The following is a 27,577-nucleotide window of genomic DNA, read 5'->3' as shown; positions in this document are numbered from 1 at the left end:
TAAGTGTTTCAAACTAAGACTGTGCAGGAATATAATGCAAAAAAGAAGCACTGAAATGATAAAAATAAAAACAAAGAACCCCTCCACCTTGGCATCCAAGAATGGAGACTTATCTATGACCCATATGTCCTATGTTTGATTAGTGGCGATGAAAGGGTGAGCAAGGGATGGTGGGAGTGTGCTCCTGCTGTCAGCTAACCCATCCTAGGGGAAAACGTAACAATGGCTCATTGCTTGGGGAGTGGACATGTATGATTAGCACTAGGTGTTGCATCCATGGAGTACAGTTCTATTGTGCAGGTGCTGCCAATGGTTGTGGGTTAGTGTGTATACAGAAGTATACATGCCCTCCATGTGTAGGCAGCACTATTGGAGCTTGAGTGAGCCACTGTATGGAGTAGGGAGCTCCAGGGGTCATAACAGGAAAAAGTCCTTGTGGCTGCCTTGACGATGGCCGTGTGACTGGTGCTTACTCCACTGCAGAGAATGTGCTGGGTACAGCTTTTGGCCTAGATGGGAACAAATAAGCTGTATAGGTTGCAAAAGACAGACAAAGAAAGAAAGAAAATGTTGGTAACTGCATGGAACACAGGATGACTCATAGTATCAAACTGGTAGATAGGAACTAAAATCTGTATATACACTACAGGTATGAAAAGGTGCACCATAGAGCTACAAATCAAATCTGTAGCATGTGGTAACAGCAGCAATTTCACTAGTTTGTGCTGGAAACAGGTAAAAATTCAGCAACTGAACATTTGTGCTGCTGAAACAAATGAGCAGTCGAAGCTTGAAGTGTTTGTGGATAGAGATGAAGTACATTTGGTGAATACAGTGCATACCAAATACAATGATAATGCATTCAGAGAAGTTAGAGCAACTTTTTGTATATTATTAAAGCTGGAATGAGAGCAAAACTGAAGTGTGATTAGAAAAGGTAAGGATTAATGATAAATCATTTATGTTTAAACTGAACACTGGTGCAAAAAATCAATATAATATTTGAAAAACACCTATTGCAGTTAAACTGCAAGCTGATCAAGTCCAAAAGGGTGGCTACCCACTTCCTTAGAATTCTGCCCACCCTGTGGCAGCTTCTTCAGGTTGACTTCCTCAGGCTATGTGCTTGCCATACCCATGATCCGTGAGTTGTTACAATCACCAGTCGCTCTAGGTATCATCCAAGCTGTGAACCAGAGCCACCTCCCTGCCCCCACATTGGGTTATCCAGCACCAGCTGTTCACTCCCATCCTTCACACTCTAGTTGTTCCAGCATCTGGGCCGCTAATCGAACTCTGGTTGTCTGGGCTTAATCCCTCTATGCCGCATTGCCAAAGCAAGTTGCTAATGTTATTGATGACATACTAGTCTGTGGTGGTACAAAACAGAAACACGACAAATCAAATTGCAAGACTGTTTAAGGTTGCAGGGTCTGAAAGTAAACAAAGACAAATTCCAACAATGTGCCAAGTATATGGCACATGTGTTGACTATGAATGGCAACATTTCTGCAATTGTGGAAATGCAAAAAAACTACTAGCAAATTCTTTGCAGTTATACAGTGTGTGTCAACATTTGGTCCACCTTTGTCAGAGATCTCAGTGCCATTGAGAAAGTTAATTAGAGCTTGATGCACTATGAACTGACCAGCAGATCAAGAAGAGTTTTGAGTTGCTAAAGAGTGATATTGTCAGCAATCTACACACTGATTTGTTAGCAAATGTTAGGAGTCGTTCTATTACTCGAAAATGGACCTTTTGCATATGCACAAATGATATTGGTTAATCTGCAGACAAATAAGCCATCAGTAGTCTTTGAATGTCATTGGTTTAGTGACTACATATGGGAAAAATCTTAACCATAAACCATTTTAAAGTACCAGCAAGATTACACAGAATGTTGTTAGCAATACAGAATTATGACTTCCAAATAAATAAACCAGGGAAGCTTATGCACATCACATCTGATATGGTGCCACAGCAAACTTTAAATAATGCCCGCTGCAGAAAGACTTTGATATCTTATGGGTTGTAGCACAGCTACTGGTGACCACAGAAAGGCTACTGGAGCTGAAAGATGTTATAAGAGATGACTGTTACTGTGAGATGTCATAATGACAGGAGGGTTGAATGGATTCAGGTATATCTGTACGCAAGCCATACTTTTGTTTCAAGGTTGAACTATGGAGGTCAGTTCCAGATGCTGACCATATGATCAGTAAGGAGTGCTGCCTGCAAGGGCTGATGTTCAAAGCTGTTAAAAAGTTATTATCCCGACACGAATGGACTAGTTTTCATAGTCACTTGTCAGCTCAGCCCCATTAAAACTTTCCCAGGCTCCAACACCTCTTCTAGTCCCATAATATTGTGTGCTGCCTTCTTTATTCAGATCTCTTTTGGTGAATAGTAGAGCACCAGAAGTAGCTCATTCTTGTGTATTTCTGCTAGATTTCCATGTTTTCCTGTACATTGGATGACTATTTACTTTTGTGGCATTTAGGCCAGAACTTTATGGTTATTCTGGGTTTTTTTTCTGACATTGTAAGGATCATACCTCCACTTCTCTCTTGGTGATTCTCTTTCCGTTTGTAGCTTCTTTATCACTGTTCTTGGAAGTGTTTCATTTAATTTGCTTGACTGGGACTTACTTTTGAATTAGACAGTTTCTGTGGCTCCATTTAGAAGTATTATAGTATGATTTATCATAGTACTGCTGTTTTTTAATCATCTTTATTGAATTATCACTTATGACCTAGGCAACCATACAATTATATAAATGAAAATAAAAAAACATATTGACATATTCTCATTTACAAACCTTATTCATCACATATAATCTTCTGTACAGTCATTGTCAATCCAGCATTATATAGCTCCCTCAACTCCTGCCTTCCTTAAACCTCATTCCTCCTCCAAAACATTATTCTCCATGTATTGTTCTCACAATTCCCATTATTTCTATATAATTTGCTAATACCCTTTTTAAAGAGCCCTTTTCCAGTTCTTGCATCTATGTTACTATATTCATTACTTCAAATGTGGTCAGTTTAGACTTAGATTTCCATTTCTAGTACTTGCTTTTTTTGGCAGCCACCAGAATTAAACTTAGCAAGGCCTTAATATGTCTAGACAATTCAGGTCCAGTATCCAGAGTAGTATGTAGGGAATTTTTAAAGATTGCCAACTCATTACACCCCAATGAAATATATTCCCAGTTACCTTTTCTCCTCCATCACATCCCAAACATTTGCAATCTCCCTGAGGAAAAATCCTTTGGAGTCAGCTTGGGGTATAAAAATACCCATGTAAACACTTCCAAGAAAAAATCCTAAATCTTCTAGACTTTGTTGCATATTTACATATATCATCTCATTGTTTCTTTGTGAACTGCTCATCCAGTCTCTCTTTCCAATCTTTCCTAACCTCCTCTGATCGATTCCTATAGTTATCATGCAATATTTTATATGCCCTACTAATTATCCCTTCTTTAACAGCAAATCTGTAGTAGATTCAACTAAAAACTCTGCCAGTACTGTTTTTCACTTAGGATTCCTACACTACTTTCTCTTTGCCTATACTCTGATATCAATCTTTGATAGGGAAGGCAGTCTCTAGCTTGTAGTCCAAAGTCTTGTCCTCTTCCCATTCTGTTACCTTTCCCCTCTCTAATTATTTGCTCCCAGTACCTTGATTCCTTTGCCTGTTTTCTCCATTAAACGTTCTGTCCCCTCATGCCTATTCTCCATACCTCTAATTGCAGTCATCCCTCTCACTCACTGCCGTTGAGTGAATTATTTGCTGTGTGAAAAAAAAGGAAAATAAAAATCCAGATAAACAGTCAGGGTTCAAAAACTATTTCAAGTGTAACTATAAGTTTTCAATATTATTGAAATATTGAATATTAGGCTGGGGGTCTTTTTTCATCTGGTCTAAATGATCAATTATAAGTGGGTGGGGATATGATGCAACAGGAAGGGTGTAGTAATTATTTAGTTATATAAATGCTCTTCATATTTGTGGCTTTTGTCAATATGGTTTGTTCACTGAGGAAGGCAGTAATGCCGAAACTGCTGTGACTGGAATAGATGGAGCTACAATCAATTTTTATTAATAAAAGTGTGCTTTGGTGCTGGCTATTTTGTTAAATCCAGTTGGTGTTTTGGCCATTTGCACCTGCCAGACTTGTGAGCATTTGTTGGAATTTCCTGGGGTTTGGCTCACTCTTGGTCCATTGTTAGCACCGTCTGTGTTCGTGGTTGCATTATCTTTCGGTTGGTGTCGTTATGGAGATAATTTATCAACCGCGTTTACTCTTGGTCTCCCCAGTGAAGTCTCGTTTACCTAGGATGTATTATGTCTGGGACTGTCCAGAGTTTTCTTCGACATTTTATATCTATTGAAGCAGTTACCCATCGGATATAGTAATTCGGCGACTCATTCTTTTTGTTTCCAGTTGTATGTAGGCATATATATATATATATATATATTTTTTTTTTGGAGCGGTTACTAAAGCTAAGTAGGATCTTTTGCCTACTCTCAGTCACATTTTTACTTGACTCCAGTGAAGCAAGTAAACAAGGGGCTCATGAATGTGATATTATTGTTGGACACTTATTTTTTAGAATGAAGGTTGGTGTTTGACTTTACGGTGGATATATCACAGTGTTTACAGTACAACACCTCAACGCATACCATTTTTCTAAACTGCTGTAGGTTTTATATGGGCCTTTGTGTTACTCATATGTTTCAAAGTGGTTGATCTTTTGCAAGTATTCATGGGACTGTTTACTTCTGTGGGCATATAGACAAGACATTTTTGATTGTAATACTGCGGATTTAGGGCTGGTGTTTGGGCCTACCACGGAGATTCTGGTTAACATCTTGGAGTACATAATGGATATGCTTTTGAGTGGAACATCGTATATATATGATTATGTGTTACCTCTACACTGTTTCTTTGCCTTATGGTGGTCGGAGATAAAAGAACATTTTTTTGGGACTGGGGTCTTTTGTTGGCCGATGTGCGAAGCTTTGCTTGTATCCTCTCTTGATTGTGTGCAAACGTTTATCGTTAAGTGTCGGAACTGTTTTTTATGATGTAATAAGCTTTCTAAATAATATGAGAGACTAAGGAAGATTATTTCTTGTGGATGGTACATTATTAGATGCACGGTGCTTTGGACTTTTCATATTGTTCGGGTCTGTGTTGCAGAATTAGAATTGGTGTTGAACTTATTACCGGGATTTATGTGTGATGTGTTTTTTATGCTATTGCCAAATGTCTGTTCTCATTAGCGGTCATTGAACTAACATTAGTAAACCAAAGAGAAATATTTTTTGATTGTGTGACAGTTAGGAAATAATTTTTACACATTGATATATACTGTCTGTCATGTTTTAGAATATATGTAATCGTATTATGCTTCATGAAGGCATTACATATATGGTGAAGGGAGTTGGTTCCATATTTGATGGGGTTTAGTTTTATACAGCTGGCTGGTGGAGTTTGTTCCATGAACAATATATTAGGGGTGGTTTCATTTGGACTTATTTGAATGGCTTTAGAAACCCTTTCAGCGATTTAATTTACACAATTGGTGTTTCAATATTGCGTAGAGAGGAGTTGTGGTATTGTATGAGGAAGTCAGGAGTGTCAGAGAAGTATGTAAGAGTGGTACAGGATATGTACGAGGGTAGTGTGACAGCGGTGAGGTCTGCGGTGGGAGTGACGGATGCATTTAAGGTGGAGGTGGGGTTACATCAAGGATCAGCTCTGAGCCCTTTCTTATTTGCAATGGTGATGGACATGTTGACAGATGAGATCAGATAGGAGTCCCCATGGACTATGATGTTTGCAGATGACATCGTGATCTGTAGTGAGAGTAGGGAACAGGTGGAGGACACCCTGGAGAGATGGAGATATGCTCAAGAGAGAAGAGGAATGAAGTTCAGCAGGACTAAGAATATGTGTGTGTGAATGAGAGGGAGGATAGAGGAATGGTGAGGATGCAAGGAGTAGAGGTGGCAAAGGTGGATGAGTTTACATACTTGGGGTCAATAGTTCAGAGTAACGGTGAGTATTATCTGGCTGAGGGAAATAGACAGTTGTCTAACCCTCAGTATTACATGCATATACCCATCGACCCCACAGATAACTTCAAGAGGGAGATTGACCAATTTCTCAAACGGGCGGCTGAAGAGGGGATTATTAAGGATTCTGTTGTGCAACATCTTATGGTTAGTGATCCCAGGAAGCAGTATCTTTCTTTATTACCTAAGATACACAAAAGTTTGGACAAGCCTCCAGGCAGACCGATAGTTTCAGTAATTGGTTCACTTATAGAACCACTCTCTGCTTTTCTGACTCAATATCTGAAGCCCTTATTAAAACTTATAAGAGCCAGGATACAGGACACCACACAATTTGTAAAAATTGTTGCTGATACACAATTAGAACCCACATGGTTTCTTTGTACATTGGACGTTAAGGCGTTCTATAACAACATACCCCACTGGGCTGGCCTGTAGGCATTAGAATACCGGTTGGAGAGGGCCAACTTGTACCCGCCAGGTTTCAGTACATTGTTGATCTGTATGGCCGAACATGTTCCAACAAAAAATGTTTTCTACTTCCAAGGGGATCACTATTGGCAAATACAAGGTACCGCGATGGGGGTATCTTTTGCCCCATCTATGCAGAAATATTCATGGGGTATTTTGAGGAATATCTGATATACAGTGATGCACATAACATTTATTTGCCCGAGATTGATATTTGGAGGCGGTTCCTAGATGATTGTTGGTTGGTGTGGCAGGTGGACGGTCAATACTTAATGGAATTTGTTCAGTACTTGAATGATAACAAGTGGGGGATAGAATTTACTTTGACTTGTGATGCTCAACATATTAATTTTTTAGATGTTACTATCTTAAGAAACCTGGATCATACCCTAAGAACTCAAGTCTATAGGAAGTATCCCCAGTATAACAATTTATTATTTACCTCCAGCTTACATCCATGCCATACCATCAGAAATATACCCAAATCCCTATTTCTTTGTATTTGTTCTACCCAGGAAGACTTTGATTTCTGTCAGAAAGATCTGGTTAGGGGCTATAGAACAAGGGATATAACACTAGCTAGAGACTGGGCCTCCAAACAGCAAAGACCTCAGTTGTTGGAATATTGAAATAAAACATTGAATGAGGAGGGTAACATCATCAGGTTCGTAACTATTTATGGACGAAATATTAATTTACTTAAAAAATGTGGTGTTGAAGAACTGGAATATGTTATTGGCTAATGAGTAATTGAGCCAGGTTTTACCTTCTAGGTGCCAGTATTCCTTTCGGAGGGGGAGAACCCTAGGATCATATTTTCCGCATTATAAACATGATAGTACAAGGGCCCATTTGGGTAACCAATTAACAATCACAGGGGATAAACTGTTGGGATCATTCCCTTGTTGGAACTGTTCCTTCTGCAAGTTTATGACTAATTATAAGTGGGTGGGGATATGCTCCTTATTGGGGATGTGATGCAACAGGAAGGGTGTAGTAATTATTTAGTTATATAAATGCTCTTCATGTTTGTGGCTTTTGTCAATATGGTTTGTTCACTGAGGAAGGCAGTAATGCCGTAACCAGTATGAATGGAATAGATGGAGCTGCGATCAATTTTTATTAATAAAAGTGTGCTTCTAACACTTTGGTGCTGGCTATTTTGTTGCATCCAGTTGTTTTGGCTGTTTGCACCTGCTGTACTTGCGAGCGTTTGTTGGAATTTCCTAAGTTTTCAACCCCAGAAAGATATAGTTGGTATGGTATGCATTAATGTTTCTTTCTTAGAAAATGATTGTAAACTATTTGCAGGAGTTTAAAACCCAGAATTATTACAGACCAAAGAAATACACTTATTTTAAAAGGTTTGGTTCTTAAGGATTTCTCGTCTGATGATGGAACCAAAAGAAAAGAGAGTGGGAAGTTTCTTCTAGTTCTTCCTTTTCAAGGGCCTCATCATATCTGATAAAATGATTACAATAAACAGTGGTTCCTCCAGGGCTTCAGTAGAATTACTCATAGATAAGTTTGTTTCTGATTCAAGTGGGGCTCAAGCAGTGGTTTCTTTAGTGGCAGAAAAGAAGGGTTAGCAGTGTATCTTTGGCATTTAGTCTGGAATTCTGAAGTTGTTTTCCTTTAGAACTAACTCTTCCATGAAAGTTCATCTTACGTATTTTTTTCACAGCCCCTCTGTAAGAGCTGAAAGATAGTGACGGCATTAGGTAAGGCCTAGATTAAAATGGGTGCAACATCTTCCCACTCTACTTCTAGGATGGCAAAGATACTCCAGTTGTTGCCCATCATTTTGACACCTCTTCACTAACCCCATTTCAGTGCTGGTATATACGAGAATGATTTTTCTGCATCAGTTCCCATCACTGGCATAGAGTTCACCTTTGACATTGGCAGCCATTGCACTGTCCTATGTTGATAGCAACTCCTTCAGCATCAAGTTACATGGCCTTGTGAATTTTAACTTTAGGTTGCTGGTTCCATTTTCCTTAGCACTGCCCATGGTATGGTCATCATCAGTGCTTGACTTCCTCATACCAAATACTGAACATGCTAAGCTAAGTATAAAAAGGAGCATATCAGCAATGTTAACAGCAAGAGGACTGGCATCAATGTCATTAGTCCTTTTTGACCTTGTTGCTGGTGTCAGCTAGAGACACTTCCACATCTTGATTATAGTGGGTGGACAAAACACTAATGCAACACAACACAGTATTGAGAGAGCTTTCCTAGAAGCATGCTCTGTCATCAGGCCCAGTCCAAGACACAAGTGCCTGTGGGTACTTAACCACCCCATCCTTTTTATAGGGGAGAGAGAGAGATAGGAGAAGAAGATTAATGGCAGGATTGTCACTGAGTGTCCAAATCTCCATCATCATCTTTGTCTTTTCATCCTGGGCCTCCACTGAAAATGGGCTCTTTCAAGGCCCAGTGGACTTTCCTGGTTAACAAATGCAATAAATAAATAATAAATAAATAAAAGTCCAGAAACTCCTAAAGAAAAGAGACATCCAAGAGGTCATACCAGAGTAGAAACTGTCTAGATTTTACTCAATATTCTTTTTGATTTCCAAGCAAAAGAAGGAGTTCAGATCAGTATTAGAAATTAGTGTTTTAAAGAAGTACATTCACGGTGGTGCAGTGGTTAGCGTTGTCGCCTCCTAGCAAAAAGTTCTCTGGTTCGATTCTCGGCTGTAGTGCCTTCTATGCGGAGTCTGCATGTCCTCCCCGTGGTTGACTGAACGTTAAAGACATACAGGTAGGTGCGTGCGTGTGGTTGTTTCTTCCTTGAAGGTTGGTCTGACAGCTCAAAACCATAAAAATCCACTGCCAGTCATTAGCAGACTGGTGATCCACTGTGGCAACCCCTAACTGGGAAGAGCCGAAAAACTTTTTTATTCCAAAGGTAAAATTTGAAATGGTCACAGTACAGACTGCCCTGCAAGGTTTATTGGCAGGAGACTTTATGCTCTATTTGGACACCTGTCCAAGCATCAAAATTGCCAAGAAGACCAGAATGGTTCTCTGTTTCTGGGTTAGAGCCAGTCACTTCCAGTTTTGTACAGTGCTGTTTGGTTTCACCACAGCCACCAGAGCATTCACCAGAAGCGTGTGTACTATAACAGCTTACTAGAGAGTATTGGTAAACAATATTTTTCTTTGCTTGGCCAAGTTTCTACACACACACGCACACACACCCCTTCCCAATGACAGTATTTACATTCTATAGTCCAAACCAGTGGCGGATCCAGGAATTTGCAAAGGGGGGGGGGCGCATTCTGGTTAGTTGACTACCAGGTGAAAGCGGGAAAGTGGGACACTGGGTTTGGTGGCTGTGAAAAGATTACCTTAATAAGCTCTGACATCACGTGTGGAAAGACATCAATTTACATTCAGTTGCACATGAATTTGCTGTGGATATGATAGTAGAAATAGGTCATTCCTGTGCAGCACACAACACATGTACAGGTAGTACAAGTATTTTCAGTGCATGCCTGGAAAAGATGATTGGTTGCCCATACCAAGTCACATCATTCTCCTTCAATGTCATACTGGGCATATGCACTGTTATAAACTTGGAAAGAAACCCTCTGAAATATATATTATTGTTATGAGACATAAAATATATACCACAGTCACAGATGTTGTGATAAATTAATTTAATGACTGTACCAAATAAATAAACTCATAAAACTTTCCTAAGCAGGCCATAATGTTTTTGGATTGTTTACGGTTCGTTCTATGGTTTTAAGCACAATTAATTATCTTTTATTAGTGTTTTCATAACAAAAGTCCTACTGTACCTCTGCTCTCCTTTCAACAAATTCTGGAGTGGGTGTGGGAGGGGGAGGCAGTGCTGCTCTCCAGCAGTTCAAAAATGCCAAAGGAAACAGATGATCTGCTGTGGCAGCCCCTAACAGGAGCAGACAAATGAAAAAACCTGTGTGTGTGATAAATTTATTTTTCCCCACAGAAAAAAAGTTATGCTTTTTTTCAGTTTATTAAACCAGCAGAGCAAAATTGTTACATTTCCTTTGCATACATACTTAGGTATGTACACACACACACACACACACACACACACACACACACACACACACACACACACACACACACACACAGATATATAAATAGTTTGGGCATGTGCAGTAATGCCCTTCTAGCCTGCCAATACACCAAACAATCATTCCCATAATAAATACCCAAGCTATTTTTTAAAAATATTTAAACTAGTGCTTGCTTTAATATAATTTAGTTGTCTGTTTCATGCATCATCTCTCATTCCTATATAATCTTCTATGTAGACTCTCTGATGACTGTCTACTACACTTTGCTAGCCCCAAACATTCTCAGAGGTAGCCATTTCTAAATGCCCTATATGCTTGAATAAGAAGTACAAGTTCAGATATTTTAGTCTTTCATCATAACTTAAATTTTCACATACATGAATGCCCTTGGTATATTTTAGCTGTACTCCAGTTTACTACTGCTTGCTCTCTTATAACATTTTCATGTTGTTATTCCATATTGTAGTATGGGTTTAATGTAACCTGCAAATGATTTTATCAGTCTTTCATTTCCTAGACATTATAAATCTTTATATGCATCCTACAGTTTTATAATCATCATAACCATTTGGTATGATTAAAATACTTAAAACTGCCTCTACACATACACCAAGGTCCTTGAATGAATCTACAGCATCAATCAAGGTGTGCTGTATTAAATATTTACCCTTCAATTTGTCTTTCAAATATCATTTATTTAGATTTTAATGTATCTATCAACATATTATTCTCCTGCACCCAAATGGTACATTTAGTCAAGTGCTTTTGCTGACGTGCTCTACCTATAACAGATGTAAGCCTGCTTGCCTATTTTCAAGTCATCAGTATACAGACTGTAGAACACATCAGATGAAAAAGTTAGATCTGAAAGCTGCAACCTAAACAAGTAAGGGCCTAGGACAGAGCCCTGTCGGATGCCTTGACTGCAAACTAGCGTTTCACTTGTTCAATTACTGTATGATACTTGCCATTTGCTGTTTGGAAGATGTGCAGTCTTATTATCATTGTTTCTTCTACAAATTTTTATGTGTTGCATTCATAATACATTTCACCAAACGCCACCACTGCAGTTTTTATAAAATGTTAGTTCAATTAACAGGTTTACATTTTTAATTAAAAACAACAATAGCACTTTTATATGCATGTGTGTTACTTTCTCTCTGTATCTTGTGGAGCTTTTCTCCCCAGGCATCCCCTAAAAAAGGATTTTCCACTCTGTTAATCTTTCTCAACCAACAAAAGTATAAAAAAAATAAAAAAGAGCTTCAGCTTTCTATATGTTCTTTACACTGCAGTACATCACCTATAGTTTCTTGACAATCACTTCAGAACCCCACCTACAGTTCCAACCCATTCTACATATATGGACCACCCACCTTAATATTCTTCCTATATATACTCTACAACAACCCACTCCTTCCACTTTATAATCAGACTCTTCCATTTCTATTCTTACCTCACATTCTTACCCAATTTAGATATGCAGCTTTTGCCTTACCAATAGGTGAAAATTAAAAATACAAAAAAGTATAATTGACAACTTTTGACAGGCCTTGTGAGAGGTTCACTGTGTCTACTATGTACATACTGTATATGTTTGCGATAGGTTCTACATGAATCTAAGGCTAACTGCCCAGAAGGGTAATTTTAAATCTATTCAATAAGCCAAGGTTAGAATCAAACTCTGTACCTTATGTCTATGAGGCAAAGACTTAAACCATTATTTCAAACCCATTGCCTGTGTGATGTGTTACCTATATTATTCTCGCATGCCAGATACTGTTTTCCATACATGCCCACACAACATGCTTCATATAGTACATCTTTGGATACCCTTAGTGAAATTACTCTGTACATCTTATAAACATGCAAGTGCCATGTCTCTTCTGTAAAATTTTGTATACTTACTACCGCTTCTCCCTTTCCCATATCTACACTCAGAGAATGAACCTGAAACTGATGTACAAGTATCAGAGCCCTACACTAGTTAACAGATATAAATAAATGAACAAACAAACAAACAGATAAAATGTACAGAAATTAGCACCATTCATGCCCTGAGACGACCATCCCTTATGTTTTAAGTAACTTTTCCAATAAACACTTAAACAGCATCGTCAGTCCTGTGGTTTTCAGAGGAAGTGTGTGTGTGTGTGTGTGTGTGTGTGTGTGTGTGTGTGTGTGTGTGTGTGTGTGTGTGTGTGTGTGTGTGTGTGTGTGTGTGTGTGTGTGTGTGTGTGTGTGTGTGTGTGTGCGCATGTGCATGTGCGTGTGTGTGTCATAATAAAATTATAATCATAATCCAAAAACAATACCCAGGTATTACCTTTACAGTTAATTTCTAAATTTCTTGTGCATTAGGAATTTCACATTTAGGACATTAAATATTACATATGTCTTTCAGTGCATGCATTTCCAACCCCTTGATTCAGACTATTGGAAAACTGAAACTGTTTAGATTGTGTCTGTATTACAGTTAAATCTATTTCCATAAATAGGAGCAGCACAGTGTTAATGTTTTGACTACTGGTAAGGGTCATCCATTATCCTTTCTATGGTTCCAAAACATGCAACTTAACTTAAGGACAACTGCAAGCAAAGTACTTTTATTTTATTTTACTGTTTATGTTGAATGAAGGCAGCTTACAATTATTTAGTTTTAACTGCTTAACTGATAAGTCCTATATGAAACCAATACCCTAAAAATGATATCAATCCAGCTGTTTTGAGTAATTTTCTTTCCATGTTAAACTTTAAACACACAGAGGCCGACATATTCCTTTTTATAGGTTCATAGGTTGGTACTAGGCTATCGGCCCTAAGGCCTATGCAAGCCTAGCCATAACAATTCCCTGGAAATTTTTCCCACAATATTTACTTCTCTGTCTAGCAGGGCGACTGACATGATCCCCGGGGTGAATTTCCTATCTCCCATCCAATCTTCAAGGTTCCTTTTGAAGAGGGCCAATGAGGTGCTCTGCTTGACAAGTATGGGCAGTCTATTCAAGAGTATGGGGAGTCTCTGGGTCAGGAACCTCTCCCTCCAGCATGTTTTGTTCATTGTGATAAGGTTTAGATCCCTGGAGCATGTGGCTCTGAGGGATTGGGATTTCTTTAAGTGGAGCACGTCCAACAGCTCAGGGTTTGACATGGCCTTGTATGTTAAGCAGAGATCGCCTCTGAGTAGACGATATGCCACAGAGTATAGCTGGAGTTTTTTTTAGACGGTCAGCATATGGCATCAGCTTTAGCCCTGTGATTCTTTTAGTGAGGTATTTCTGTGGCCTTTCCAGCTGTTGCAGATGTCTTGTGAGGTACATACCAAATGGTGCATTATACTCTATAATGGGTCTAATGAGGGATGAGTACAGTGGGACAATGACCTTTTTTCTGGATGAAAAGTCCTTAGTGATGAGGTGTGCCACATAGAAGGATTTTGTGACTGTTGTGGCGATGTGGTTATCGAAAGTGAGACCACTGTCCACTTGTGTCCCAAAGTCTTTCATCACACTTTTGATGTTTAGTGTCCTGCCACCTATGTGGTAGTTCATGGGTACATGTTTTTTTCCAAAGGGGATAACTATACATTTTTTGGCATTAAGCTTGAGCCCATGGCTTTGGCACCAGGCATATGTTTCTGTAAGGCCCTTTTATAGAATATTCACATAATTTAAGGACAGTAATACCCCCTAATACATCAGATTCCTTGTGTAAGTACATTTATTCCACAGATAGACATACCCAAAATAATTAAAAACATACAGTAGAGCTGAAACTCCCTGATTAGGAATTGAACCCTTTAACCATTTTTATACCAACCAAATCGCTTATAAACTGGAGACTCTCCTTGGGACCTGCAGGGAACTGCTGTAGCTGTCTTCCGAGAAAGAAGCAAAGCAAAACAAGACAATGCAAAATAAATGCATAAAATGAACAATTGGATTTATGGGTCATCTAAAGGCATTTCCTCATTCAGTCATTCACTTTGTTAATGTGCTCAGATCAATTGAAGTCGTAAGATGATATCAGACATCAAACAAATCATGGCACCAAGAAGCAATAAGGACTACTCGCTAGTCCAACACTAGCAGGATAGACAATATTATAAAGAATTCCGCTGGATATCAGACATGCCAATACTAACATAATTTAATGGCACTTCAGGACAGAAATAACAAAGCAAACACTAACTAGACAGACATTTTTTTAAATGCAAGTTTTGAATATAGTGCTGTGCTGGCGTCTATCACAGTTAACATGCTGATGTGTGCTTCACCACCTAACCCGAATGAAGCATTTTTTCCCAGAATGAGGATTTGAGAATTGTCTGATATTGGGAAAAGTCAACCACAGAAAATTAAACAGAAAAGAACTGCAGCAATTTGAAACGAAGTGAAATAAACTGATTTAATGGTGGGAACTGGTGGCACATGGGTGTGTGCGTGCACTTGTCTGTATCCGTGTGAGGGTAAGTGTACCATACTACGTGTCAAATGCACAACTTTTACAACTGTCTTAAGAGCTGGAATAAGTAACTGTGAATGATTTTAGATGAATGGGTTAAGAAATGCAGCTGTATGAGCTAGCATTTAATTGACATCAGAATACATGTGGTATTCATTGACACACCTGTCTCAAGTTAAGAGTCTTAACAATGACAAATGTCAGTGGTCAACATCTCCATTCAAGTCTCCCTTAGTTACTTAATGCCAGTAGAGTCACTCAGTCCCTGGTGACAGCTCACCTTCTCTTGGTCCCCACTCCTTCAGTCTGTTTCCCACCCCCCACCCGGGAAAGACTCGGGGGCCGACTGCAGACTCTGTTCTAAAAACTGTTGGAGAATGAGTAGTAGTGTTGATGTGAGCCATTTCAAAGGTTAACTTATTCCCTAGTAGCAGTAACAACATGGTATGTAACCGCCGGCCTTAGGGTTTGAGTTCAAGGGATGTGGGACAGCCTAGCTGTGACATTTGGCGCATGCCTACTTTACGTGCTGGATATTAAAATAACTTTGGAAATTAAATAGTATTGATTTGTGCGAATGCATCTGAATCTGTTTTTCTAGCACAGAGTGCTATTCATACCCCGCTTCTTTGGCGGCTTGAAAATTGGTGGTGTCAAAAGAATTAGCACATACCTCAAAGTAGATCTCTCCAGTAGCAGTAGTTATAAGTCGTTTCAAACGACAATTTGTCCAGCTATTTTTATTTTAAAATTGAACAAGATTGTTTGTCTTCCGACAACAATTACTGACAGCTCTCACCAACGCGCCTAAATTATAAGAGATGGTTCATACTAGGCTATCTGCCCTAGGGCATTTATAAGCCTAGCCAGAATGTGTTTGGCTTTCGCCACCCATTTTAAATTTATTTTGCTATGCCCTTTTTCGAGGTTAGTATACTGTGCCTCTGTCTAACAGTGACACAGAAGTGATACCCAGGGTAAACCTATGATCTCCCATCCACTCATCAAGATTCCTCTTGAAGAGAGTCAATGAGGGACTCTGCCTAACCTGGACTGGGATTTTATTCCAGAGTGAAGGGAGCCTCTGGGTTATGAATCTGTCCCTCCAGCATGTCTTATTTATTTCAGTGCTGAGGTTCAAGTCTCTCGAGCGCATAGCTCGATGGGATTTGGATTTTCTGAGGTGCAGCATGTCCATTAAGGTTGGACATGGCTTTATACGTCAGGCACAGATCGCCTCTGAACAGGTGGTATGCCACTGAGTAGAGCTGGAGTTTCTTTAACCGGGCAGCATATGGCATCTGTTTGAGCCCTTTGATCCTCTTGGTGAGGTACTTTTGGGGTCTTTCCAGTTGCTGCAGGTGTCTGGTAAGGTACATCCCAAAAGGGGCATTGTACTCAATTATGGGCCTGATGAGGGATGAGTAAAGAGGCACGATGACCTCCCCTGATCTAGACGTGAATCCCTTCATGATTAGGTGGGCTATATAAAATGTTTTTCTAACTACTTTGGCCACGTGGTTGTCAAATGAGAGATTGCTATCAACTTGGGTCCCCAGGTCCCTAATTACTTCTTCTGTACTTAATGGATTACCACCTATGTGGTAATTTGTGGGCACTTTGTTTCTGCCAAAGGGGATGACTATACACTTTTTGGCATTTAGCTTGAGGCCATGGCTCTGGCACCAGTTGTTTGTTTCTATGAGGCCCTTTTGGAGGATGCTTGTCTCGGCTGGAGAGTCGATTATGGTGCCCAGTTTGCAGTCATCTGCGAACTTGGTCAGCCACAGTCCTTCCGTGTTGGCCTGTACCTCCGAGAAATATATACCGAACAAGACAGGTCCCAGGACTGAGCCTTGTGGGACACCACTTGTAACTGGTTTGGAGTCTGACATGGCTCCAGCAATTCTAACCATGTGGGTTCTGTCCTTGAGCCAGTTTGCAATCCATCTAGTGACATAGGGGTTTATATTTAAGCTGGTGAGCTTATCTATAATTCCCGAGTGGGGTATTGTATCGAAGGCTTTTGCGAGGTCCAGGTAGGCTGTGTGGACCACCTTCCCCTCGTCAATGGCCTTGGTGACTGTTTCAAAGAAATCAACCAGGTTTAAGAGGCAGGATCTGCCCTTAACAAAGCCGAACTGGGTAGGATCCAGTGTCTGTAGGTCCCCAATATCTTTATTTATGAGGTCCATGATGATCCTTTCCATAGCTTTGCAGACCAAATTATGGAAATACTTTGTTTACTTCAGAAAATGTATATGAATTCACATTCTCTAATTCTGCCAATGTCACAAGTTAACACTAATATTGTCCCTAATATTGATCAGGAAGTAACCCCAATTATCTCTGCAGAGTGACTGTTGGAATGAAATCTGTTGTGAGCCATTTATTTGTACTGTTGAGTTAGCCTTGGGATTTGCTGCAGATAACTACAAAGTCCACTTCATCTAGTTCTAAGATTGTCTAACTCTTGTGTAAGCTGCTTTGGTGCCTAGTGATAGAACACGAGTTTGAGATGAGAATGACTATACTGTTAGTGTAAAGACTGGAGTTACTAGATGGGATATTGAAAGGTAGACATTCACAAACAGAAAATATAATAAAGGTATTGAGCTGAACTCTGTTAAACTCCTGCTTGGAAAGTGCCATTCACACTTGTGGAGTTACCGTGGAAAGTCTTTTAATTTACATATGAGGCCAACCACTGTAACGCATAATAAAAAAAGTCATACTGAAAAGGAGGTATAACAGAATAGTATGGTTGACCTTTTTGAATACTCACTTCAGACCAATAATAAGGTAACAGTAATGTGACTTTTACCCACTGATTTATAATCACCACCACCCAAAAAAAAATCACTTGATAGTACTAGCTCTCCAACACCTCTTCCTGTAAAAAATTAATTCTTCAGTTAACACTATTTACCATTACAATAGTCGTTTAAATGTTTTTGCAGATACCCTTCTCACCTCTTGAAAGTAAATGCTTAATTCAAGGATTCCTTGTTTTTGTATATAAAGAAACAAACAACAATACAGTCTGCCACACTGAAATAATGTCATCATGCCCCATCATAACTCTCAGCTTCTGAGCATTAAAAATCACAGCCCTGGCCTTTAAAAATCAAAACACATGATCAGAAAGAGTAGGACTTTCTTATTTTTTTACAAAATATGCACTTTACATACTAATGAATCTCTGTATAAGTTTATTTTAATTACTTAATAGTATGTGTACTGATAAACAGGCTGATTTTATGAGACAAAAACTGATTTTATGAGACAAAAACATCATAAATCCAAAAGGAGAAAGGCTTACTTTAAGGGAACATAACCATGCCTATGTGTAAATCATAGCAACTGAGAGCTATGAGTGCCATTTTAATTCTAAGCAGAGACAGGCAACCTTTCAAACATTTATGGCCCTAGGAACAGGATATCTTTCTGCTATCAAAACATTCAAAGAAAAGACACTCTAGAAGCTCAATGTATTCTTGCTAATGCACTTAAGATCATTAAATATCGATGCACCATTAACTGAGAAATTAATTATTATATTAATGAAAAATGATTCCATTGCCACAGATACATTACACTACAAAATGTAATACTGTGCATGCAAGCTGCAAAGCCACTGCTTATGTACCATATAACTTGTGTAATGCAACTCCCACAGAGTTCACATACTAGTGGTAAATGACGGAAATAAAATACAGTGGACTCAATTCAAGAAAAAAATACATTGTTAGACTTTGTGTAATAAATGCTCATATGGGTGAACTACATAGTACATTTTTTAATGCACCAAGACAAACTTTCCTCAACTCTCATCACATCATAGCTCTCAAATAATCAGGGACATATTTCAAATGAATCAGGGACAAACCCAGAAAAAAATCAGGGACATTTATGAAATATTAATACTATTAACTTGAGACATTGGCAGAATGTTAATTACTATACATTTTGTGAAATAAAAGAAATCTATAACTCTTACTTACTGCCATTATTTATTGAGTATAATTCACCACCCTTCCTCCAAGAATCACCAGTTTTAGGAGGGATTAAGAGGGACAGAGCTAAATTTTGGAGTCTAAATCAGGGATATCCTGGAAATCAGGGACAGTTGAGAGGTATGCATCACACGCTGGTGTCAAAAAATCGGTGCAATAAAAGCAGAGGTAACCACTCAAAGATAGTGCATTTTTCTCAACGTAGTAATTTAAAACACCACCACTTACTGCAGAAAGCAAATAGTCCAAACAATGTAATATCAGCTTAAAAAAACTGATTTTGACTTGACAAACTGATATTTTGCCCTGCACTGCAACTGCTTTTTTCCATACTGTTTATATGATGCATCTGTGAATTACAAAAAACAGCACTTTTATCAACAGCAACACTTTAGAGGACTGCAAAGTACCAGCCCCACAGACACAATCTCCTTATTAATTGCTTACTGTCTGCAGAAAGCTAACAATTCTATGATCACATTTCCTTTAACTGTTTTGCTCCTAGCACTCACTGTTCAGACAAGAACGATTCTGTGAATGAAAAGTCATTTCAGAGGGAGAGTCAAAACTACACTGCCTGTGCAAAGTATGTTTTAATCCATACAACTCAACGTCTGGAAAACAGGGAACCATATGGCCTCTCTTACCTGATACATTAGACCCAATGGACTCCTGCACTATTATTAGTAATCCCAAAATGAAGGTGTAACTGCTTCTTACAATACGCAAAGGCGAAGGGACCACCAAAACATCAGCCAAGTAAGTCATCATATCCATTACAAGCGAATCATGCCATTTTCCTGTAAATCCAATAAATATCCGTGATCCAAGTGCTGTTCACACATCAGGCTGCAACATGCCAATGTTAGTGTTCCGGTTAGGATCAACTGAAAGGTCCTCCTCATAAAACGCGTACAGATGTCAAGTACATTCCATAACGGCTGCCTAACAACACCTCCTTAGTTATGGTGTTTCAGTCGCTCGCTCGCTCACCCAACCTGATTGCAACCTCCAATCATCTCCGATCTATGTATTTGGCCCGTTGGTGACAGGTTTCTTCGGAAAGATTGATTGGGACTTCCAAAAAAATTGGGTTGGCGCGATTTCCAAAAAAAAAAAAAAAAAAAAATTGAAAAAGGGGCCGGCGCGCGCCCCTGCGTCCATGCCTAAATCCGCCACTGCAAACTACAAGCCCTAATATCAGCAAACTCTGTCACAAAAGGTATGTCTCAGGCTGCCAGAACATATGGTAGTGACAATGTACATGGTCCTTTTTGCCAGATTTTACATGAGGATCCTCCCGCTGACCATGAAAGTACAATGGGCTCAGTGTTCAGACACATTGTCATCTCTTGCCAAAACATCTAATGTTTGCAGATGACACCTGACATAGTGGCTTTATTATCCCATCCCGATTCCGCACAGCACTTTTTCCCCAGCCCTTAGTGACTCCACCATGGCTGCATGTTCCCTTTGGTGGGGGACATTGCTTAGGGCAGACAATACAGGAGTTGGGGTCACTGATGGAGGCCAGTCTACACATAAACATTTTGGAAATGAGGGTGGTCCTGTTGGTGTTGCTGGTCTTCCAGGTCACTGTACTTCAAGGTGTGATACCAATACACACCTATATGGCTGCAGTTTGGTGTATTAACAAGCAGGGTGGAACTCACTCCAACCCCCTTTGCTGGGAGGCCATGATGTTTTTTTAATGGGCTATTTCTCGTTATCACTTTGTAATATCTACCCACATCCTTGGTTAAGCCATTTCTGTAGTGAGCAGGCTTGGTCATTGCTTTCTGATGTTGCTCAGGTCATTCCTAAGTGTATCAGTCGGAAGAGTTTTGTTTCACTGTTGGGCAAACCATGCTGCATACATGTTTTACTCCCCCAAGAGTGCCAAAGCATCAGCTGTTTCTTCTTAATCTCTTCACAGAGACAGATGACCAGTGATGCTGTAGTCCAGGAATGGCCATAAGGAATTCTCTACTCACTTCTCACATTTCCCCTTATTCTGAAGCTCCTTATGAAAGCCATATGGAACAAAACCAAATTCACCCACAAAAGTCTGTTTTGTACCCAACAATTTGTCTCCCAAGTTTTGACTTCAACTAAAGAGAAACCTCTCCATCTGCAACATTTCCAAACCCTTCTCACGCAGCCATCCTCAAGCCACACCCAAACCTCCTATTCCTGTGTCTGTTTGCATGGGAAACATGATCTTAAAAACATGGAATTCAGAGTAACTGAGCAACATACGAATAACTGCTGTATCAAAAAGCCCAGAACATCAACACTGCACATCCAGTGGATCCATAGATCTATTCTGCTTGAGAATAGCTGAACAACTAACTGTTAACCAATAAACTCATCCAGAAGGAAATCCAATTTTATCCAGTACTATTGCAAATATACATGACATTTTCTTACAATGCTGGCCTAAACTTGATGATTCACTGCACCCTGTAGGAAAGATGGAACAGTTACTCATATACCAAAGAACCCTAATGTCATGATATGGGGTAGTAAATTACTCCCAAGCTACCTACCACAGTTCTGAGTACTACATGTGAGGTAAAAATGTCTGCCTTGTAACTGGCACAGAAATTGGACATTAAGCAGAAAGCTGTATTGGATGTTAAGTTGTCTAAAATGCACCATCATATCCTTGGGAATGTCCTTCAGAATCATGACAGCAGATCCCTACCGGTTTTACATACCCCATTTTCTATTTTTAATTGTTGTGGGCCCATAAAGGCTATTTGCATGTGACTGGGAACTCGGAGAATATACAGAACGTCAGACAGTGTCTGTAAAACATTATCAGAGTGAATGGCTCACAGTTTACTTAGGAATAGTTTAAAAGTTTCACAAATGACATGAAGCATTTCATATATGTTCCCCATCACCTGTCTATGAATGGATTAGCAGAAAGGATTAGTCTTTATGGTTACATAAGTAAAACCAAACCCCACCAGCTGTTATGCTGTGCTGATAAGGTCAATAAAAAGACAGAAACATGTATGTCCACAGCTAATTGGGTTTTGCTTTATTGGCCTGAATGTAACTGTAAAGACTTAAAAAGTGGAAAAAAAAGGTCATGGGCATTAGAAGCCATGTAGCTGAAACACTTGATGTCCTTAAAGGGTCATTTGCATATATCCAGTGGGCCTCTATGTGTAACAGAGAAGCCTTATCTGGAAAACACTTTCAGTGTTCGCAGGATTCCTTTTGTTTCTTGGGGGTTTGAGCCCCTGAGGAAGAAGTGCCAAGCAAGGAAGCAGAATAAGGCAGAAGGCCTTTAAGAATTAACTTATTCCTCCTGTCACTTAAGGCATGCTGGTTAAAACCCACACAAATGTAGTAAGGAGACTCCAAATGTTTAGGGCCTAAGCATTAAACGCACTCCTGTGGGCATCAGATTGAGGAATCTTGTGTCCACAGGAAGTGCATTTTTTAAAACCAACTGGTTTCTCAGACATTTTAAGCTCTCTAACAAGAAAGCAAGAGAAAGAGAGGAAAGTGAGAGTAGATAGGTCTAACGACGAGGAAACTAGAAGAGATTAAACTAGGAATAAAGTACTTTTTTAATCTATAGCAGAGTAAAGGTGGTTAGAAAACAAAACAAGAAAGCTATGAAATAGGAAGCTAAAATGCACAAACACACTCACCCAGTATGAGCTAGAGGTAGTCACAATCCCATTCTGTCTTGTTGAGCAGCAACAATATCTAAGGTAATTTTGAGGAATGAGGCATTATGGATAGGGGAGAAGGTCAAGAATCCGATCCCAGGGCTACAGAAAGCAGCTGAGTCGGATCCAAACCCACAGGTTGAGGAATGAATGAAAATGACAACATCAGATCATATTGTACACAATCTCCCATCTGAATTATATATGTTCCAATTTGCTTATTGCATACACAGTTTTATTATTCTGTACCCATTTCATTAAATATCTACAGCTTTAATCTCATGTTACAGTTAATATCGAGACAATTATTTATTACATTTTTCAATATCTGTAAAATTACATTGTTTAGCATCACCTTACACCTGCTTTTCCATGGATTTTGCACACTAACAACATTCAGAAATTTCCCGATATTCTGTGTAGTCTTCAGTGTTTTCCTGTCCTGTTAGAACTTAATTAGGCCAAACTGAACATTTTTTGAGCATGAAATAATTGCAGACTGCAAATGTATATTCCAGGTCTGTATGCTGTTCTTGACTAATATATCTCTGAGATTCTGTTTGTCTAAGAGTTTTAACTCCATTGTGTTTTGCTGCAGAGCACCAGATTTACCTTTGCAAAATGGAGCACACTGATATCACATCACTGAACTTTCTCACCAGCACCCGCTATGCATCTTACTACTATGCAGCAACTCTGAGCTTGGGTTTAAGTGTTTGCCTGTTTATTGTGATTGGTAAGTAGAAAAAAAAGATAAATGAATAGAATTAATTGATGTTTACAAATAAAGCCTATCTAATACAAATCTGCACAGCTAAACAACTGATGCAACAAGATGAAGTGAAGATCAACTCATTTGGTATTTTAACTGGCTTTGAAAATGATGAAAGCCCACAGTCAGAAAGCATGTGGAAAAGGAATATTAAGTAGCCTTTGGCACCCATCCACTTCACAGCATAAAGCATGATAGCATCTGCTAGGCTGGTGCAGGATGGGTACTTCATGGGGACTGCGTCCTGATGGATGGTCACCAAGCTCAAAAAATATTTTCCAGTGAAGTAATGGGAAACAAGCGAGAGCATTAAATCATGTGCATCAGAGTATTCAATAAAGTTGGCCACTGGTGTGAGAACAGAGACTTGGCAGCTGGGGTTTTACAAACTAAAACTGCTAATGAGATGCAAGTGTTTAGATAGGTTAAACAGCACTACAAAAAAGTGAATGGCAAATGAATATTACACAGAAGTTTCTTGGTAATGCATTTATTCCATAGAAAATTTAATACTTATGTTTTTATAACTTTTTGGAGGTACATTAACCGAACACTGTATTTTGCAGGCTGTTGTAAACGTGGAATGTAAGCTCTCTTACTAAGGCACTTAGTTGTTTGATGGCTAGGGGTTATCAGACAATCTTTTAGCAGTAAAGTTATATTCTTTCATTTTACTTTAAACTTTAGTGTCGAGTAATAGGAAAGCATTAAGACTGATATAGAAATGCAGACTCTGATGTTGTTAGTGTCTGATATTAGTCATCATCATGCTTTAAGACTCCATAAGCATTTACAACAAAATGCAAGACTCTGTTGTGATCAAGTGATAGTAGATTGTATTTTTTGATGCATAGAATTATGCCATAAACCTTGTTTACTACTTGACCACTTTCCCTGTCCATCTGCATCCACATTCAAATATTGACCAAGGTTTTAGCACTTTATAAGAGGTGTCTGGTAAATGATAAAACATTCCAAGGTAAAAAAAGAAAGGATTGTCAGTGCTCTTCAAGAGGCCACAGTCATCCCACACATGGCAAGCAGTGTCCGTGAGGACTTGCCTGACTTTTCTGATGTGGAGTCCATCTGGGTTCCTCTATCTGCCATTTGTCCTTTTGAACATATGCAGATAACCACCAAGGATAGTGAGTCACCTTTGCAGCCTCCATGTTTCACATGACAGATATCCAACTCAACTAGCAAAAACAAGCAGCAAAGAAAAAAATGCTAAAGCTCTTGCAAATAATTGCCATCCAAAAGATCCCACTTGACCAGAAAGGCTTAAGATGATATTCCAAATTATTTTTGATGCCAGTCTTACAGATACTTTTTGGTTCCAAACAAAGGAAAACACATAAGGCCAATACTGGATCAAAGTGACCTTACTTCCTTTGTACCAAAAGGAACCTTTTGTTTCATCAAAAAACAGTTGATCCTTCCTTGTTTGTCAGAAGGAGAGTAGATGTGCTCTTTTGATGATCTTGTCACCTACAGCAGTCCACAAAGTAGTAGTCATCACTTCAGAACTTGTCCCTTCATTGTCACCCCATCCCACGATGTTTACTCACTGCATGTCAATAGTAGCAGCTCCCCTGAGACTGCATGGAGGCAGGACCTTCCCTTACTTAGACAACTAGCTTCCCACTGCTCCATCCATGCTAAAGTTATGATGCTATTCTCTGTGGACCACAGTGCACCTTGCAAAGTCACATTTTTTCCTTCTTTAGGTAGTTGTCTAGGTGTAGTTGCTGACATATTCTTGTCTCATTCTGTTCTAGTGGAGAATTGCCTCAAAGCATTAGGCCGTTGGATGGTTTCAGTTTTGTAGCATCCTATAACAGATGGTAGTTGAGAGTATTTCAGTGACTTTGTTTCCAGTGGTCTCAAAGTGATAACATACTTTCCATTCCATTGAATATGTCCATAGCTTCCAGATGATATCTTCAGTGGTGATTAGTGCCTACTCATCTAATGGCCAAAAATCTATTTTATTTGAAGATTCCTTCAGGCATCATTCACCTCACATATGAGATAGTGGGCACTACAATGGGCAGATTATCATCAAACCTTCTTAGAAAGATAGATGTGGTAAAAGGAATATACACTATTAAAACAGATCATGGTGTATCTAACACTATTTCCAATAAGAAACCAAAAATGTTAGCACCAGCAGAAAAAATAAGTATGCAGAAAATATACAGGAAAAATAAGTAATTCACCAATTATCCAAAAAGATTTTAAGAGAATTGTGAAATAAAGCAAAAGCAATAGAAATATTACCAAAATAAAGAAGAAGAAATGAGTACATTTTTAAGAAGTATTTATAAATCTCTGTTGAACATAAAGATGTTGATGGATAGAAGAATTAAAAGAAACAGTATGAAGCTCTATTACAGAAGATACAAAACAAAATTAAACAGAATTTTTAAAGACATTTATTCAATTATCACTTAATACATAGACATATACATTAGTAAAAAAAATACAAACCGTGTTAACATTTTTTTTTCATTTAAATACATTATATACTTTTCCTTCCTTTATAACAAATGTTATTCAGTCCAACATTACAGAAATTGTTCAATTCCTGCCTTCCCTTAAACCTTACTCCTCCTACTGAATATAACTCAGCATGTTTTGTTCCCACAAATGTCAATTATTTCTCTTAAATTTCCTCATTCCCTTTTCTAAAGGTCAAACTTCCAGTTCATTTATCTCATTTACAATATTCAGCTCTTCAAATACAGTTGGTTTAAATTTTAATTTCCATTTTCGAGTAATTGCTTTTCTGGCAGCCAATATAATTAAACTTAATAAGGCTTTACTATGTCTAGGCAATTCAAATCCCATATCCCAGTTCAAAATAATAATTTCCTTAGTTACAGCTGTTTTGCTGTCCCAATATTTCAGACCAAATATTATGGTGGGAATGATTAGAATCTTTCAACTTATAACACTCCCAAAAACATGCTCTGAGTTGTATCTTTCTTATTCCTCTTCCAACATTTGCTGTCTACCTGAGGAAAAATTTGTTGGAAGTCTCCTTTGGGTAGAAAAGTACCTATGCAAACACATCCAGTGAAAAATTCTAAACCTTCTGGACTGTGTTGAATACATGGGAGTCATACATGTTTTCTCATTGTTCCCTTGTAAATTGCTTTTCCTGTCTCTCTTCTCAATCTTTTCTAACCTCTTCTGATTGATTCGTTATAATGCAATATTTTATACACCCCTACTATTTATCCTTTTTTAAACTGCAGCTTCTGTTCTAAACTAAAAACTCTACAAGAGCAACTTTTTCACTTAAGACTCCCCATTTCTTCCTTTTTGTCTATACTCTAATACCAGCCCCTGGTTGAGAAGGCAGTCTTTAATATGCAGTATAAACCTCTTGATCTCATTCATTTTTCCCTCTTTAATTATTTGCATTGCTTCCTTTTTCAGTTTTCCAGACTAAATTCCAGCCCCTCTTGCCAATTTTCTGTATTCCTCATGTGGTCATCCCTATTAGCAAAATCTCCTTTCTCCATTCCTATGTTGGCTTACTTCGTACAATACTTTCTGCAACTTTGTGAATAAAATATTTTGTATGTTTTTTTTTTTTTTTTTTTTTACTTTTCCGCTTAAGGGTCAGCATCCAACTCCCCCTGCTTCATCATCATTATTATCCCTTTCTACTCTGAACTATAACCAGCCGAAAGCAAAGATGTCTTCTGGATTGCCTGTCTATTTTGATATCAAATCGTCCTTGCAAAGAAATGGCAGAATGGATTGCAAAATAGGAAAAACAAAGGGTATATTCAGGAAAAGAATATACCAGCATCAGTACGACATATCCAGAGGTGATGACAAGAATGCACTAGCGAGGCACATTCAGAAATTACCCTCACACAGTTTTAAATTCACAGTGGTTGACAAGGTGGATATGGGACCAAGAGAGGGACCTACAGACATGTACTTGGAATATAAAGAGTTAAGATGGCAAATAAAGTA

The 27,577-nt window shown here is 38.7% G+C and overlaps 1 protein-coding gene across 1 annotated transcript in view; it reads left to right on the top strand.

Annotated features, from left to right (window-relative positions):
* Nucleotides 1–27,577, top strand: part of LOC122811050 — a 746,005-nt gene that overhangs the window by 12,289 nt on the left and 706,139 nt on the right. Inside the window, exon 2 of the mRNA XM_044082592.1 lies at nucleotides 23,411–23,548. Within this exon, the coding sequence (XP_043938527.1) occupies nucleotides 23,434–23,548 (115 nt within the window). The 5' untranslated portion in view covers nucleotides 23,411–23,433. The remainder of the gene's footprint in view (nucleotides 1–23,410; nucleotides 23,549–27,577) is intronic.

Source organism: Protopterus annectens, chromosome 9.part0 (genome assembly GCF_019279795.1).
Source record: "Protopterus annectens isolate FY-2018-M chromosome 9.part0, PAN1.0, whole genome shotgun sequence".
Classification (NCBI taxonomy): domain Eukaryota; kingdom Metazoa; phylum Chordata; order Ceratodontiformes; family Protopteridae; genus Protopterus; species Protopterus annectens.
Note: the sequence above shows the minus strand (reverse complement) of the source record. Positions and strands in the feature narration are given on the sequence as shown.